At 61.5% G+C, this 13,142-nt stretch overlaps 2 protein-coding genes across 4 annotated transcripts; one reads left to right on the forward strand and one right to left on the reverse strand.

Moving 5' to 3' along the window:
• Window positions 1-346: 346 nt before the first annotated feature.
• TREX2 (three prime repair exonuclease 2) lies at window positions 347-2,696 on the reverse strand. Of its 2 annotated transcripts, none has more exons than XM_073321667.1 (2): window positions 2,335-2,696; window positions 347-1,168 (listed from the first exon to the last, which is right to left on the reverse strand). In XM_073321667.1, the coding sequence occupies exon 2, from the start codon at window positions 1,164-1,166 to the stop codon at window positions 489-491; it is 678 nt and encodes a 225-aa protein (XP_073177768.1). In that variant the 5' UTR covers window positions 1,167-1,168; window positions 2,335-2,696; the 3' UTR covers window positions 347-488. The 2 variants fall into 2 exon arrangements, with proteins under 2 accessions (XP_073177768.1, XP_073177767.1); XM_073321666.1 differs by having other exon boundaries at window positions 349-1,168; window positions 2,339-2,696.
• A 617-nt stretch (window positions 2,697-3,313) lies between these two features.
• Window positions 3,314-9,352, forward strand: LOC140901949 (emerin-like). Of its 2 annotated transcripts, XM_073321445.1 has the most exons (7): window positions 3,316-3,528; window positions 4,190-4,282; window positions 4,371-4,451; window positions 4,648-4,728; window positions 4,977-5,077; window positions 8,136-8,185; window positions 8,389-9,352. In XM_073321445.1, the coding sequence occupies exons 1-7, from the start codon at window positions 3,447-3,449 to the stop codon at window positions 8,642-8,644; spliced, it is 744 nt and encodes a 247-aa protein (XP_073177546.1). In that variant the 5' UTR covers window positions 3,316-3,446; the 3' UTR covers window positions 8,645-9,352. The 2 variants fall into 2 exon arrangements, with proteins under 2 accessions (XP_073177547.1, XP_073177546.1); XM_073321446.1 differs by lacking the exon at window positions 4,648-4,728 and having other exon boundaries at window positions 3,314-3,528.
• The last annotated feature ends 3,790 nt before the right edge of the window (window positions 9,353-13,142 follow it).

The following is a 13,142-nucleotide window of genomic DNA, read 5'->3' on the forward strand; positions in this document are numbered from 1 at the left end:
GCTCAGGGCCTGGAGTGTATTTATTAACAGTAAAACCGCGGGGGGAGCTTCCCCCCCGCCATTAAAAGCAGCTGCTCAATACAATCATTTCATTACCCAACTCCAGATCCTTTGACGATCTAATGAACCGTGAGAGGCGTCCACAGAGAACCCAGGAGTCCTGGTTCCCAGCCCCACGTCCCCACTCTAACCCACCAGACCCCACTCCCCTCCCCGAGCATCCTGGTTCCCACCCCCCACTCTAACCATCAAACCCCACTCCCCTCCCAGAGCCAGGGAGAGAACCCCGGTGTCCTGGTTCCCACCCCCCTGCTCTAACCCACCAGACCCCATTCCCCTCCCCAAGCTGGGGAGAGAACCCAGGTGTCCTGGTTCCCAGCCCACCTTGCTCTAACCACCAGACCCCACTCCCTTCCGAGAGCCAGGGCTGCATCCTGGCTCTGACCCCACTCCCCTCCCAGAGCCCAGGACGCCTGGGTTCTTGGCGCTCACTGCGTGGTGGGGAGGTACATGGGGCTCACGTCCCCCCAGTCCCGGGCCTTCCCCGCCGCCCAGCCCATCAGCTGTGGCGCCCTGGCGAGGAAGATGGCGACGAGGGTGCGGACGTCTCCCTCGGCCGAGTGTGCCCTGTCGGGGTCCCTCCCGAAGAGCGCCTGGAAAAGCGCCCCCAAGCTGTACCCTCCTTCGCCCCCCAGGCCCAGCTCCTTCATGGCCTGCAGGGTGTCCAGGCAGCCGGTGGCGGGGGGCAGCTCGGCCCCCACGCGCCCCAGCTCCGTCCGCAGCAGGGGGAAGTCGTACCTATAGCCGTTGTGGGCCACCAGGCAGAGCGGGGGGGCTTGGCGGGCTAGGAACCCCCCCAGGGCCTGAGCCACAGCCTGGTCCAGGCCATGCTTGCCGTTCTCCTCCAGGCCCTGCTGGCTCAGCCCCGTGATGCGGGCGGCTGCCGGGGTGACGGGCTGTTGGGGGTCGATGCACAGGGTCAGCTGGTCCAGGATGCGGGGCAGCTGGGGGGCACCGGTGTCGTCATCCTGCAGGGGGCGCTGCAGGAGGGAGCGGCGGTGCAGGGCGAAGAGACACAGCTCGGTGATGCGGGGGCGGTCCGGGGGCAGGCCGGTGGTCTCCAGGTCGAAGAAGACGAAGGTTTGGAAATCCTGGGGGGCCAGCATGGCTGGGGAGGAAGAGGCGTGTGAGCGGAAGCCAGCGATGCGGCTGCCTCTGGGGCGGGGCGCGGGGCTGTTTATACAGGGACCCCTTGGAAGGGGTAGAGCAATGAGAATTCCTGGGTTCTCTCCCTGGCTCTGGGAGGGGAGTGGGCGCTAGTGGTTAGAGCAGGGGGGCTGGGAGCCAGGACTCCTGGGTTCTCCCCTCTGCTCTGGGAGGGGAGTGGGGGCTAGTGGTTAGAGTAGAGGGGCTGGGAGCCAGGACTCCTGGGTTCCCTCCTTGGTCCTGGGAGGGGAGTGGGGGCTAGTGGTTAGAGCAGGGGGCTGGGAGCCAGGACTCCTGGGTTCTCTCCCTGGCTCTGGGAAGGGAGTGGGGGCTAGTGGTTAGAGCAGGGGGGCTGGGAGCCAGGACTCCTGGGTTCTCTAACTGGTCCTGGGAGGGGAGTGGGAGCTAGTGGTTAGAGCAGGGGGGCTGGGAGCCAGGACTCCTGGGTTCTCTCCCTGGTCCTGGGAGGGGAGTGGGGGCTAGTGGTTAGAGCAGGGGGGCTGGGAGCCAGGACTCCTGGGTTCTCTCCCTGGTCCTGGGAGGGGAGTGGGGGCTAGTGGTTAGAGCAGGGGGGCTGGGAGCCAGGACTCCTGGGTTCTCTCCCTGGTCCTGGGAGGGCAGTGGGGGCTAGTGGTTAGAGCAGGGGGGCTGGGAGCCAGGACTCCTGGGTTCTCCCCTCTGCTCTGGGAGGGGAGTGGGGGCTAGTGGTTAGAGTAGAGGGGCTGGGAGCCAGGACTCCTGGGTTCCCTCCTTGGTCCTGGGAGGGGAGTGGGGGCTAGTGGTTAGAGCAGGGGGGCTGGGAGCCAGGACTCCTGGGTTCTCTAACTGGTCCTGGGAGGGGAGTGGGAGCTAGTGGTTAGAGCAGGGGGGCTGGGAGCCAGGACTCCTGGGTTCTCTCCCTGGTCCTGGGAGGGGAGTGGGGGCTAGTGGTTAGAGCAGGGGGGCTGGGACACAGGACTCCTGGGTTCTCCCCTCTGCTCTGGGAGGGGAGTGGGGGCTAGTGGTTAGAGTAGAGGGGCTGGGAGCCAGGACTCCTGGGTTCCCTCCTTGGTCCTGGGAGGGGAGTGGGGGCTAGTGGTTAGAGCAGGAGGGCTGGGAGCCAGGACTTCTGGGTTCTTCATCACTCACCCACCTGCAGTTAAGCCTTTCCCTGGCTGTGTGCCTCAGTTTCCCCTCTGTTGTGAGCAGATAGCTCGTCTCCCGGCTGAAAGGTGTCTCCTTAGCAGCTGCCTGGTGCTGTGTGAGCTCCTTGGGGCGGCGCCAGGGAGTGCTGAGGGCCGGTCACTTGTCAGGTCGGGGCGGGGGCCGGGGCCTCCCTCCTGGGGAAATCGAAACTGCCCCAGGCAAAGCGATGAGTCACCAGGGCTCTTTTCTGAGTCTGCTTCCCTCGGGGCGCGTGGGGGGAACGCCCTGCCAGCTCCTGGGAACCCAGGCGTCCTGGCTCCCTGCCCCCCTGCCAGCGCCCAGGGAACCCAGGCGTCCTGGCTCCCTGCCCCCCTGCCAGCTCCTGGGAACCCAGGCGTCCTGGCTCCCTGCTCCCCCCCGCTCCCTTCCCGCCCCCATGAGACCCCACCCACTCCACTCCCACAGCACAGATGGGACCGAGGCGTCCCGGGCTGGGTCCCAGCCCTCCCCCCAGCTCTGGGGCAACAGGAATTCACGGAGCCCCGGGACTCCCACGGTAGCTACTAGCCAAGTGGGGAAACTGAGGCAGACGGGGGGGAGGGGCAGAAGCTTGCACAAGGGCCTCCGGCCGCTCCCGCGCGCTGGGATATGGGCGGGGCGTTGCCAGGGGCGGGGCGTTCCTAGGGGCGGGGCGCGCTGGACGGGGCGTCGCGAGCCTCAGCGGTCCGTTGCCAGGGGCGGGGCGAGAGGGGCGGGGCGTTCCTAGGGGCGGGGCGCGCTGGACGGGGCGTCGCGAGCCTCAGCGGTCCGTTGCCAGGGGCGGGGCGAGAGGGGCGGGGCGTTGCCAGGGGCGGGGCGCGCCGGACGGGGCGTTGCTAGCCACGGCGGTCCGTTGCCAGGGGCGGGGCGTTGCCAGGGGCGGGGCGAGAGGGGCGGGGCGTTGCCCAGTCCCGGACCCTCCCCCCCCGTGTCACTTCCCCTCGCCGCTGGCGCCTCCCGTCCTGGGCCTGCTCCGCGCGCCGGAACCGCGGCTCCCGCCCCCCCCCACAGCCCCCCGCGGCCCCCCCGGGCCCTGCCCCCCCCCGCGCTGACCCCCGCCCCCCCCCGGCCGGGCCATGGAGCGGTACCGGGGGCTGACGGACACGGAGCTCATCGCCATGCTGCAGCGCTACGGCATCCCGCACGGGCCCGTCGTGGGTACGGGGGGCGCTGGGGGGAGGGGCCTCGGGGGAGTGGGGGGGCTGCGGGGGGAGGGAGGTGCTGGGCGGGGGAGGGGGGGAAGTTGGGGGGCTGTAGGGGGAGGGGGGAAGTCGGGGGGCTGCGGGGGGAGGGGTTTCTGGGGAGGGGGGAAGTCGGGGGGCTGCGGGGGGAGGGGGGTCTCTGGGGAGGGGGGAAGTCGGGGGGCTGTGGAGGAAGGGGGGTCTCGGGGGGCTGCGGGAGAAGGGGGGCTGTGGAGGAAGGGGGGTCTCGGGGGGCTGCGGGAGAAGGGGGGTCTCTGGGGAGGGGGGAAGTCGGGGGGCTGCAGGGGGAAGGGGGGTCTCTGGGGAGGGGGGAAGTCGGGGGGCTGCAGGGGGAAGGGGGGTCTCTGGGGAGGGGGGAAGTCGGGGGGCTGCGGGGGAAGGGGGGTCTCTGGGGAGGGGGAAGTCGGGGGGCTGCAGGGGGAAGGGGGGTCTCTGGGGAGGGGGAAGTCGGGGGGCTGCGGGGGAAGGGGGTGTCGGGGGGCTGCGGGGGAAGGGGGGGGTCTCTGGGGAGGTGCCGGGAGCACTATGGGGTGGGGGCAGATGCCGTCTGTGGGGGAGGGGCAGGGCACCATGGGGGCCCACCTGACCCCCCCCGTCTCCCCCTCCTGTTCCCCCAGGATCGACCCGGAAGCTCTACGAGAGGAAGATCTGCGAATACGAGAGCCAGCGCACCAGGCTGTCACCCTCGGTGGGGGCTGGGAGCTACTCAGGTGAGTGGGGGTCCGGGGGTGTGTGGAGGGGCCAGCAGTCACAGCCACTGACAGCCCCCCCTTTCCTGTGTGTCTCTCCCCCCCCCAGGTCCTGGCACCACCGAGACCTACATCCGGGAATCCTACAGCTACCCCCGGCAGGAGGAGCGGCGCGGCTATGGGGCGGACGGTGAGAGGGGGCCGCGGGGCGGGGGGGGCACAGAGCTGGGTGAGCAGGGGGCTGTGGGGCGGGAGTGAGGGGCACTGGCAGAGTTTTCCCAGGCTTGGGGTGCCTTGGCTGAGGTGTCTGAATGTCCCTGTCTGCTGTGGGGGTGGGGCGTGGAGGTGCCCCCCGCTGACCCCTCCTGTGTCTCTCTGCCCCCCAGACTCCAGCCCCACCAGGATGTACACGCGGGAGCTGTATGATTTCCCTCGTCGTGAGGGTCGCACCGGCTACCTGGGGGATGGTGAGAGGGGAGCCGGGGGGCGTCGGGGAAGTATTTCCTCTGGTGGGGGTGGCAACGGGGGGGATACAGAGCAGCGAGGATGTGGGGGGAGAAATCTGGTATGATTCCCCTGGCCTGGGCTTGACACCCCACCCCTGGGCCATGTTGACATTCCTGCATCAGGGAGTTCCAGGGGTGGAGCTCTAGTGGGGAAGGGGAGAGCCGTGCCCAGCACCGCATCTCACCCCACTCCTCTCTCCCCCCCCCAGATGTGGACACCGAGTCCTACGAAGAATCTTCCTCCTCTTCCTCCTCCTGGCTCTCTGGTGCAGCCCCAAGTCGCCTGGGGGAAGCCACCACCCGCCAGCCAGTAAGTCAGCCCCGGGGGGGGCAGGACGGGGTGGGTGGGACGTAAGCTCCCCAGATAACCTCCCAGGGGTGGGGGCAGCCTGGCCTGGGAAAGGTAGAAGGCACTGGGGGGGTGGAAATAGGTGTACCCCCCCTTTAGCACTCCCCGCTATCCTATCACCTCCAACCCCCAACTCTGCCCCCGTCCCAGCACCATGGGGCAATCCTGGTGGCCTGGCCTGAAAAACTCAAACCTTAAACTGTTTGCTGCCGGGTGATGTTGGGCCCAGCGCAGCCGGACCTGAATTTTGGCGCAATTAGAAACCGATATAACTTCCCGGGGGGATGATTTTTGGCCGGGTGGATAAATTGTCCCGTCAGCAGTTTGACCCTGTAGGAAAGAGAGAGAACCGGCCTCGGGGTCGTGCTTAAAGCCAGAGAGTTTAGTGCGGACAGAAACGCTGCCCATGTCCGGGATGCCTCGTGCCGCGATGTTACGACACGCGTGTTTCTAGGATTGACAATTTACCAGCCTCTCCCCGTCCCTAAAACCATCCCGGCTCTGTCCACGGGCCTCCCACATACCCCCCAGCTTGACCTGGGGCCGAACGTTCATGTACTTGGGACAAACTTCTCCTTTTCGAAGAGCAAAACCGACTTCAGCTCTGCAAAGCGTCGGGAAGATGTCACGTATTTGAACAGGGTGATCGGGAGACGGGGCCGGTTCAGGGCAGGGAACTGCTAGAGATGTCTCTACGAGATACTGGTCTGGTGATAGCGTGGACTTTCTTCGTGTACGTGGTGTGATAAGACGGGTTGATAATGGGGGGGGTGTAAAATATAACCCACAAAAGTGAGTTTCAGGAAACTTCATTTCAAAATTGAATTTAATTATTTTGGGGGGAAATTTTGCTTGGAAATTTGGTTCCCCTGCCAGTTTCGGGTCATTTTCTATTCTCTCACGGCGGTCACATTATTTTAACCGGCCGTTTGAGATTGAGACAGAAAAGACCCGCCATTCCGCCTCGTGAGATGATGTCACCATCTGAAAACGACGAGATTTCCCCCCCAAAAGACCCTTTTCTAACCAAAAAAAATAATTGTTTGGAGAACGTCCATTTTAGGGGTAACTGACAATTGATTTCTTGCCCGGCTGACGGGGTTCTGAAGCCACTGAAAGTCGAGCCGGGTGACGTTTTCCAGACCAGTTGCCTGTTGGCTGAAAACTGCGGTTTCGGATGAGCTGAAGCGATTTCTGAATTTGATCCGCTGGTTTTAGAGCCTCTCGAGAGATTTGTTGTTCTCAGGCAATGTCTGCGATCCGGACAGAAAGGACCCGCCGGTGTGAGATAATGTAATACTGACTAGGAACAAGTAAAGACACACGCACACTGCCCGCCCCCATGTCCACATGAGGAGAGATTCTGCGGTGTGCCCAGCCCTGGCGCTCTCCCCCGGAGACGCAGTTCACCCGGTTGGGTGTCCCCATTGCAAAGCCCGGCTGGAATTGCCAGGCGGGCGATCACGCTGCATTGGGACCCTGGGTTTACAATTGCCGGCCCCGGGGCTCCTGGCTGATGCTGAGCTGCGTCCGCATGGCACATGGCAGGGCTTGGCCCCACCCTGCGTAGCGGGGTCTGAGGGTTTTCTAACAGTCTCCATTTGCGTGTGGACTGTCGAGGGGTGTGGGCCCAAACCTGAGAGTGAGCCCAGGGCAGCATCAACGGGCCCATGATGCCCTGGCTGCCCTCGTTCCTAGTCCGGCCACGCACGCTCAGGCCAGCTTTTGAAAGTCACTTGGCCCGGGGGGGTTGGCTGGGCTTGCGAAGACTCAGCCAGTGTTTCTCTGTTTGCCCTCCAAACAGCTGCCAAATCCCCACCTCCAGAGACTCGCCTGCTACATCATCACAGCTGGGCTAAATTCTGGGTTTTGAGCATTTAAAAAAATTTTTTTTTTTTAGTCTATTTAAATTTGCACAGTTGCAGGCAGTTATGTGGGGGGGAAGAGCAGGGGTCAGGGGATGGTAGACTATAATTATTTGATGACCCTAGACAGGGAGATTGAAAAATGTAAACTTCATAACCGTTAAAACACCAATTGTCAACATCCCGTATCCAAATATAGAACACAAGTCCCCGTAAATAAATTCTATCTAAGGCGCGCTCCCAGCTATATATTTCTATTATCCAATTTTATTCTATTTTTGGGTTGTGTGTGTCTGGGGAACTTGAGGCTCACTGGGATCTACTGCTAAAAATCGACTCCTTCCCGTTGGATTTGCGGACGACTCTGTGGCAAATGAAAATTGAATCCCACAAGTCGAGTTCCTCCCTTTTTATTTCCGAGCAAGGTCTCAAACGTGTGAAGTCCAGGCCGGTCTACGCCTAAAAGTTACAGCAAGCTGGTTGCGTCACAGGGGGGCTGTGCGAAACGGCGCACCCCAGTGCCGCAGTGAGGTTGACCCCACTGCGGGTGCGGACGCGGCTCAGGCCCCAGAAGAATTCTTCGCCGCCGTTTCTTGGAGAGGCGCCCGCAGCAGAGGGTGGGGAAAACACCTTCCGCTGGCGTGGTGTAGACACTTCCTCCCATGCACCAACTACAGAGGTGCCCTTAATTCAGTTTATTTTATTCCCCTTTCAAAGGGATTTAAATGACACTAAATTAAGGACACTTTAAATCTTTCTCCTCTGTTATCAAAGGGAGGGACCGTAAGGCACCTACATACCTAGTAATCCTGGCCCACTGTTGTTAAGTTAGGGTGAGCTGCCCCCTCCCCCATTTGTACCCCCCAGACCTCTCACAGTAAGTATCTCATTTCTTCTCCTAGTACCTGCTGTTCCCACAACAGTAGGTGGCAGTTTGGGGGTGCAGGATGTGGCCAGTTTAGGGCTTGTATTCAGCACCACCACTGTGGAGGGGATATGCAAATTACTCCCTAGGCACAGCTGGAGTATGCAAATGAGGGCATGCATTGCCTGTATTACCTGGCTGCCCCTGAACAGGGGGTTCTGCCCCATAGCTGGACAGCACCTGCTGCCCCCCATCGCCTGGTGTTCGCTGATGGTGCTTTTCCTTGCAGATCGGAGAGGCCGCATCCTACACCCCGAGCAGGACGGAGGAGACTGAGAGGTGAGACCGGGTCACGGACGTGTGCCAGAAGGGGGGCTGTGGCTGGGTTGGGTACCTGTTTGGGGTCCCCCCCTCCTGGGGGGGTGAGTTGGGGGCGTATGAGTGGATACTGTGGTGTGTGTGGCTGGAGAGTGCCAGGATGGGGGGTGCTGGGGGGCTGTGAGCACTAACTACTGCCCCCCCTTTGTTCCCCCCCACTGCAGGGACGGCATCTCCTACCAGCGGGTCTGCCGGGCCCGCCCTGCCCCGCCCCCCATGCGGGTGGAGCCACGCCGTGCCATCCACCCCCTGCCCCGCGGAGGCCCTGGGGGGGGCCCAGGGGGAGGCTCCCGGCGCTACCTGCCTCTCTGGCTGCAGCTGCTGCTCTTCGGCGCGCTCGCAGCCTTCCTGGTGTACGTCTACTGCGCCCTGCAGGGCGGCGCCGATGACAACCCCTTCAAGCAGCACCTTGACGAGTGAGAGGGGCCCCCTCCCCCCAGGGCCCACGGCCCGTCCTGTCTCCCAGCCCCCCCGGCCACCCTGTCCCTTCTCTCAGCCCCTCTCCTGTCCTCCTCTCCCACTCCCCCAGGGAACGCTGTCTTCTCCTGGCATCCATGGCCCTGCCCCCCAATTCTGACAGCTCTCCCCCCACTTCCTGCTCAGGGATGGTTATTGGGGAGGGGCCCGCCAGCAGGCTGGGGGCCCTGCTGGCGCCTGGTGTGTTTATGTAGGGCCTATGCTAAGTGCCTCCTGGCTCCGCCCTGCCCTGTGCCTAGCCTGGCAGGGGGGGGGGGATTGCTACCCCATCCCCCGCAGGGGTTAACACTATGGTGGGGGAGGGGCTGTAACCAGGGTGGGGATGGACACACACTCCAGCCCCTCCTTTAACTTCCTAATCCAGGCTCATCTCCCCCCCCCCCCCACGAGTTGTTCCACTCTTTGGGGGGGGGGGGGGGAGGAACTAGTCTACTTCCCCTCCCCCCAAATATGTCCTGTCCCCTGCCGGGGGAATCAGTCTCGAAGGGGTAAACAGTTGCCAAGTGGTGCTGCTTAGCTTTTGTAATCTGCTTGGCGGGGGGGGGAAGGGTGTCGCTGCATTTTCCTAGCCAAGGGGGTTGCTTTTGAAACAAACCAGCCGTGGGGGAGCCACTCAATAAAATTGGGGCTTTTTTTGGTTGTTTTGTAAAATTTGGGCTTGTTTGGTTAGTTGGCGGCGGCGGGAGAAGGGCCCTGAGCCAGCCACCCCTCCACACACACCCCAAACCAGTCAGCACCCCCCCCACAGAGCCAGAACTCCTGGGTCCCCTCCCCAGCTCTGGGAGGGGAGTGGGGGCACAGGGGGGCAGGTGGACAGAGGCTGCCCAGGGAAGTGACTGCAGTATTTGCATACCAGGTGATTGGCGTTGATTATATTGCCCCCCTTTCTTAATCGAGGCCTGTACTGGCTTTTCCATTTCCTTGCCCAGGCTCAATGTCCCACCTCCTGGGGCTTCCCCTGCACGCCAAGACTTAACATTGACGGGCCAGCCCGTGGCCCGGCCTTGAGCCCGCCTGTTGGACGGTAGCCGAGTGGCAGCCCCCAGGCCCCACACAGTTGCCTGGGTCCCGCGCCCGCAGGGCAGCCAGGCACTAGAAACACTGTTGGGTCAAAGCCACCAGGTGGCAGCAGAGAGCCTCGCAGCCAGGCCAGGCCAGGGCTGGAGGTGACTTTGGGGAACCTGGCTCCACCTCACCCCCCAGGGGACTCTCTGCATGGACAGGCCTGACCCAGTCGCAGGGCAGAAGTCCCCCTCCAGGGCTGGTCTGCGGTGCTGACGGCCACAGCTCTCGTTATTGATGGAACAGGGACCCCCCAAAGCTCCCTGGAGTGCCGCTAATCCCAGAGACATGCTGGCCAGGCAGGGTAGAGCCGGGGGGCGACTGCCCCTATGAGAAAAGCAGAGGGAAAAACCTTCAATGAATCAAACACTGACCCATCCAAGCTCTTGGACTAGGCCGCCCCCTTGAGCAGTAAGAGCAGCACCACAGGGCGAAATACTCCAGCTTAGAGAGGGGACGAAACCAGGAACCCAATAACGGGGGGATTCCAGCTGTCCCCGTAATGACTGGGGATGCGGCGAGGAAGTTTCCAGAGCCGGGCGAGAGGTGAACGCAGAGGAAGCGCTCGCTATGTGATGAAACGTAACGCTACCCAAGCAGCCAGCTCAGAAAGGGAACTTGGGACATGCAAATTAGACACAGGAGTGAGACGCCTGCGAGCTGCATGGAAACTCTTTCAAAACTGCATGAAAGGCTCAAACTAAACCTACAGCCACATACATAAATCGGCGCTGAGGGTGGGAGGAAGAGCCCCCCACCTGAGCCATTCTGTTCAGGGGACAGGTCTGAGGAGGCCAGAGAGGAGGTTTTGGAAGAAATTGAGAAATTTTACCATAATAAGGCACCAGGAACAGGTGGGATTCACCCATGAGTCCCACAGGAGTTCAGCTATGAAATTGCAGAACCACTCGGGATCTTGGTAAATTGGAGAACTGGGCTAGAGCCAACAAAATGAAAATCAAGGAAGATGGGCTACACTTTGGGAAGAAAAACCAAATGTACCAGTACCGAACGGGGCAGAACTGGCTGGGCAGCAGCACTGCTGGGAGTGGCGGTGGATCACAACCCCGGCCACGTGATGCTGTTGCAAAAAAAAACAAAAAAACCATGCAATTTTAGGTTGCATTAGCAGAGGCGTAGTTGCAAGTTGCAGGAGGGGACAGGACCACTCGGCTGGGCCCTGGCTAGGCCTCAGCTGGAGGACGGTGTCCGGTTTCGGTCACCAACGCCCAGAAAGGACGTGGAGACACTGGGTAGGATCCAAAGGCAAGCGCCAAAGACGATCAAAGGGGAGGGACACCAGCCACGTGAGCCAAGGAACTGGGTATGCTCAGTTTGGAAAAGAGATTGACAGCGCTCTTCGAATACTCGAAAGGCTGCCATAGAAAAGATGGAGGCAGGTTGTTCTCTCTTGCCCCAGAGGGCAGGACGAGAGGCCGTGGGTTCAAACTACAGCACAGCAGACTGAGATTGAATCTCAGGGAAGAGCAGCAGGACGACAGAACCGAGGACTCGGGAGGTTGTGGAAGCTCCTTCGAGGAGGGTTTCGAGCGGAGGCCGGAACCATCTGTCTTGGATGGTTTAAATCCTGCAGTGTGGTTGGGGGTCAGACTAGGTGCCCCTTGCGGTCCCCTATGGGTCGAGGAGTCTGCTAACTGTGGTATGTGACCAATTGCTCCAATCAGCCTCAGGACCAGACTAGCAGATAACTCAAGCGATGCAGATTTTTAAGAGGCGCCAGAGGTGATTCCTGGCTGGGTAACTTCAGTACCAGACACACTGGTTGAAACTGCAGCAAAGAACAGACTCATCGGACATAGGGATGAACACGGTGCTGGGAAGGGGAAAATCAGGCCTCCCCCGTCTCTCTGAGTGACGAAGGAACGCACGTGGGTAATGCTCCCGGAAGACCCCGCAGTCCCCGGGGCTAGTTCTCCGAAAGCATCCACCCAATGGGCAGCGGCAGCCGGAAAAGCTACTGGAACCATGAAGGGCGGGAGAGACAGTAAGACGGAAAATCTCACACTATTTAAGGCCGTGGTTCGCCCCCCCTGGAATACGGCAGGTCGTTCGGGACAGCCACAACTCACGGTGGGACATCGGGGAGGGGTCGGAGAAGAGCCACGCGGGTTAGAAAACCTGCTTGAGAGCGAGACGCCCACTCCCTAGCTGAGCGCAGAGGAGGTGACGCAGGGACCGAATATTTCATAAGAAAAGGAGGACTTGTCGCACCTTAGAGACGAACCAATTTATTTGAGCATGAGCTTTCGTGAGCTACAGCTCACTTCATCGGATGCATCCGGAGCTGTAGCTCACGAAAGCTCATGCTCAAATAAATTGGTTCGTCTCTAAGGTGCGACAAGTCCTCCTGTTCTTTTTGCGAATACAGCCCAACACGGCTGTTACTCTGAAACCGAGTATTTCATAACTCACTCGAGCCAACAGCTGGCAGCTGAAACGAGAGAAATTCAACCTGCAAATAAGGTTTCACGCTGAGGGGAATTAAGCAGGGGAACAACCCACCAAGGGGCATGGCGGATTCGCCATCCCCTGCCATTTCAAACTCCAGCAGGGCTGGATTTCTAGAAGCTCGGCTCTAGGGATTATTTTGGGGCAGGTCTCAGGCCTGCACGATGCAAGAGAGCAGACTAGATCACCAGTCCCTTCTGAGCTGAGAATGTGTCACAGCCACAAGAAAGCAGTAGTTTTGAAGTTCACCTGTGGAATTCCTTGCCTCATGATTTTCCCCCTGAAGTTTTAGAATTCAGTTATGAGCCCAAGAGGGGGCGAATGGGACCTGGCATCATGCAGATGGCGCAGGTGGGCACGAGTAGCAGACAGAGCATCGACGAGCCAGGCTGCAGGTGGAGCCGGCGCTGGACACCCTCGTGAGGACGACCATGTTCCACTGCAGGACGTCTCGCTCACGGACGCAAACGCATTTCCCCACTGAGCCCGAGTCGAGGGGCTCGACTGGACTAAAGAACCCGGCGCTCTCCAACTCGCCCTGGTGCTCCCCCAAGACCCGTGGAGATGGGCCGAGTTTGATGATGCATGAATGGAGAGGGAACCCGTGGGAGCCCTGGCGCTGCCCCAGTCCTGGGCACTCCCCATAACTCAGCCAGTGCCCCCCACTTGCCAACGCGCCAAGGAGCCCTCTCCCCACCCCCCGAATTACTGTTGTCCCAGCTTTCACCTCTGTCCCTGCAGCTCCAGAGCTGTTCTCCCCCGTGCCCTATTCTCCCCCATGCCCACCACAGGCCAGGGCTCTGGGGGCCAATCCCAGCCCCCCCCGATCAGATCAGGGGGGCGCTGAGCATGGCTGAGCCCAGGGGAAATGGGGACCAAGTAAACAGATTCCCGGAATTGGGAGGCGGCT

This window comes from Lepidochelys kempii, chromosome 23 (assembly GCF_965140265.1).
Source record: "Lepidochelys kempii isolate rLepKem1 chromosome 23, rLepKem1.hap2, whole genome shotgun sequence".
Lineage (NCBI taxonomy): Eukaryota > Metazoa > Chordata > Testudines > Cheloniidae > Lepidochelys > Lepidochelys kempii.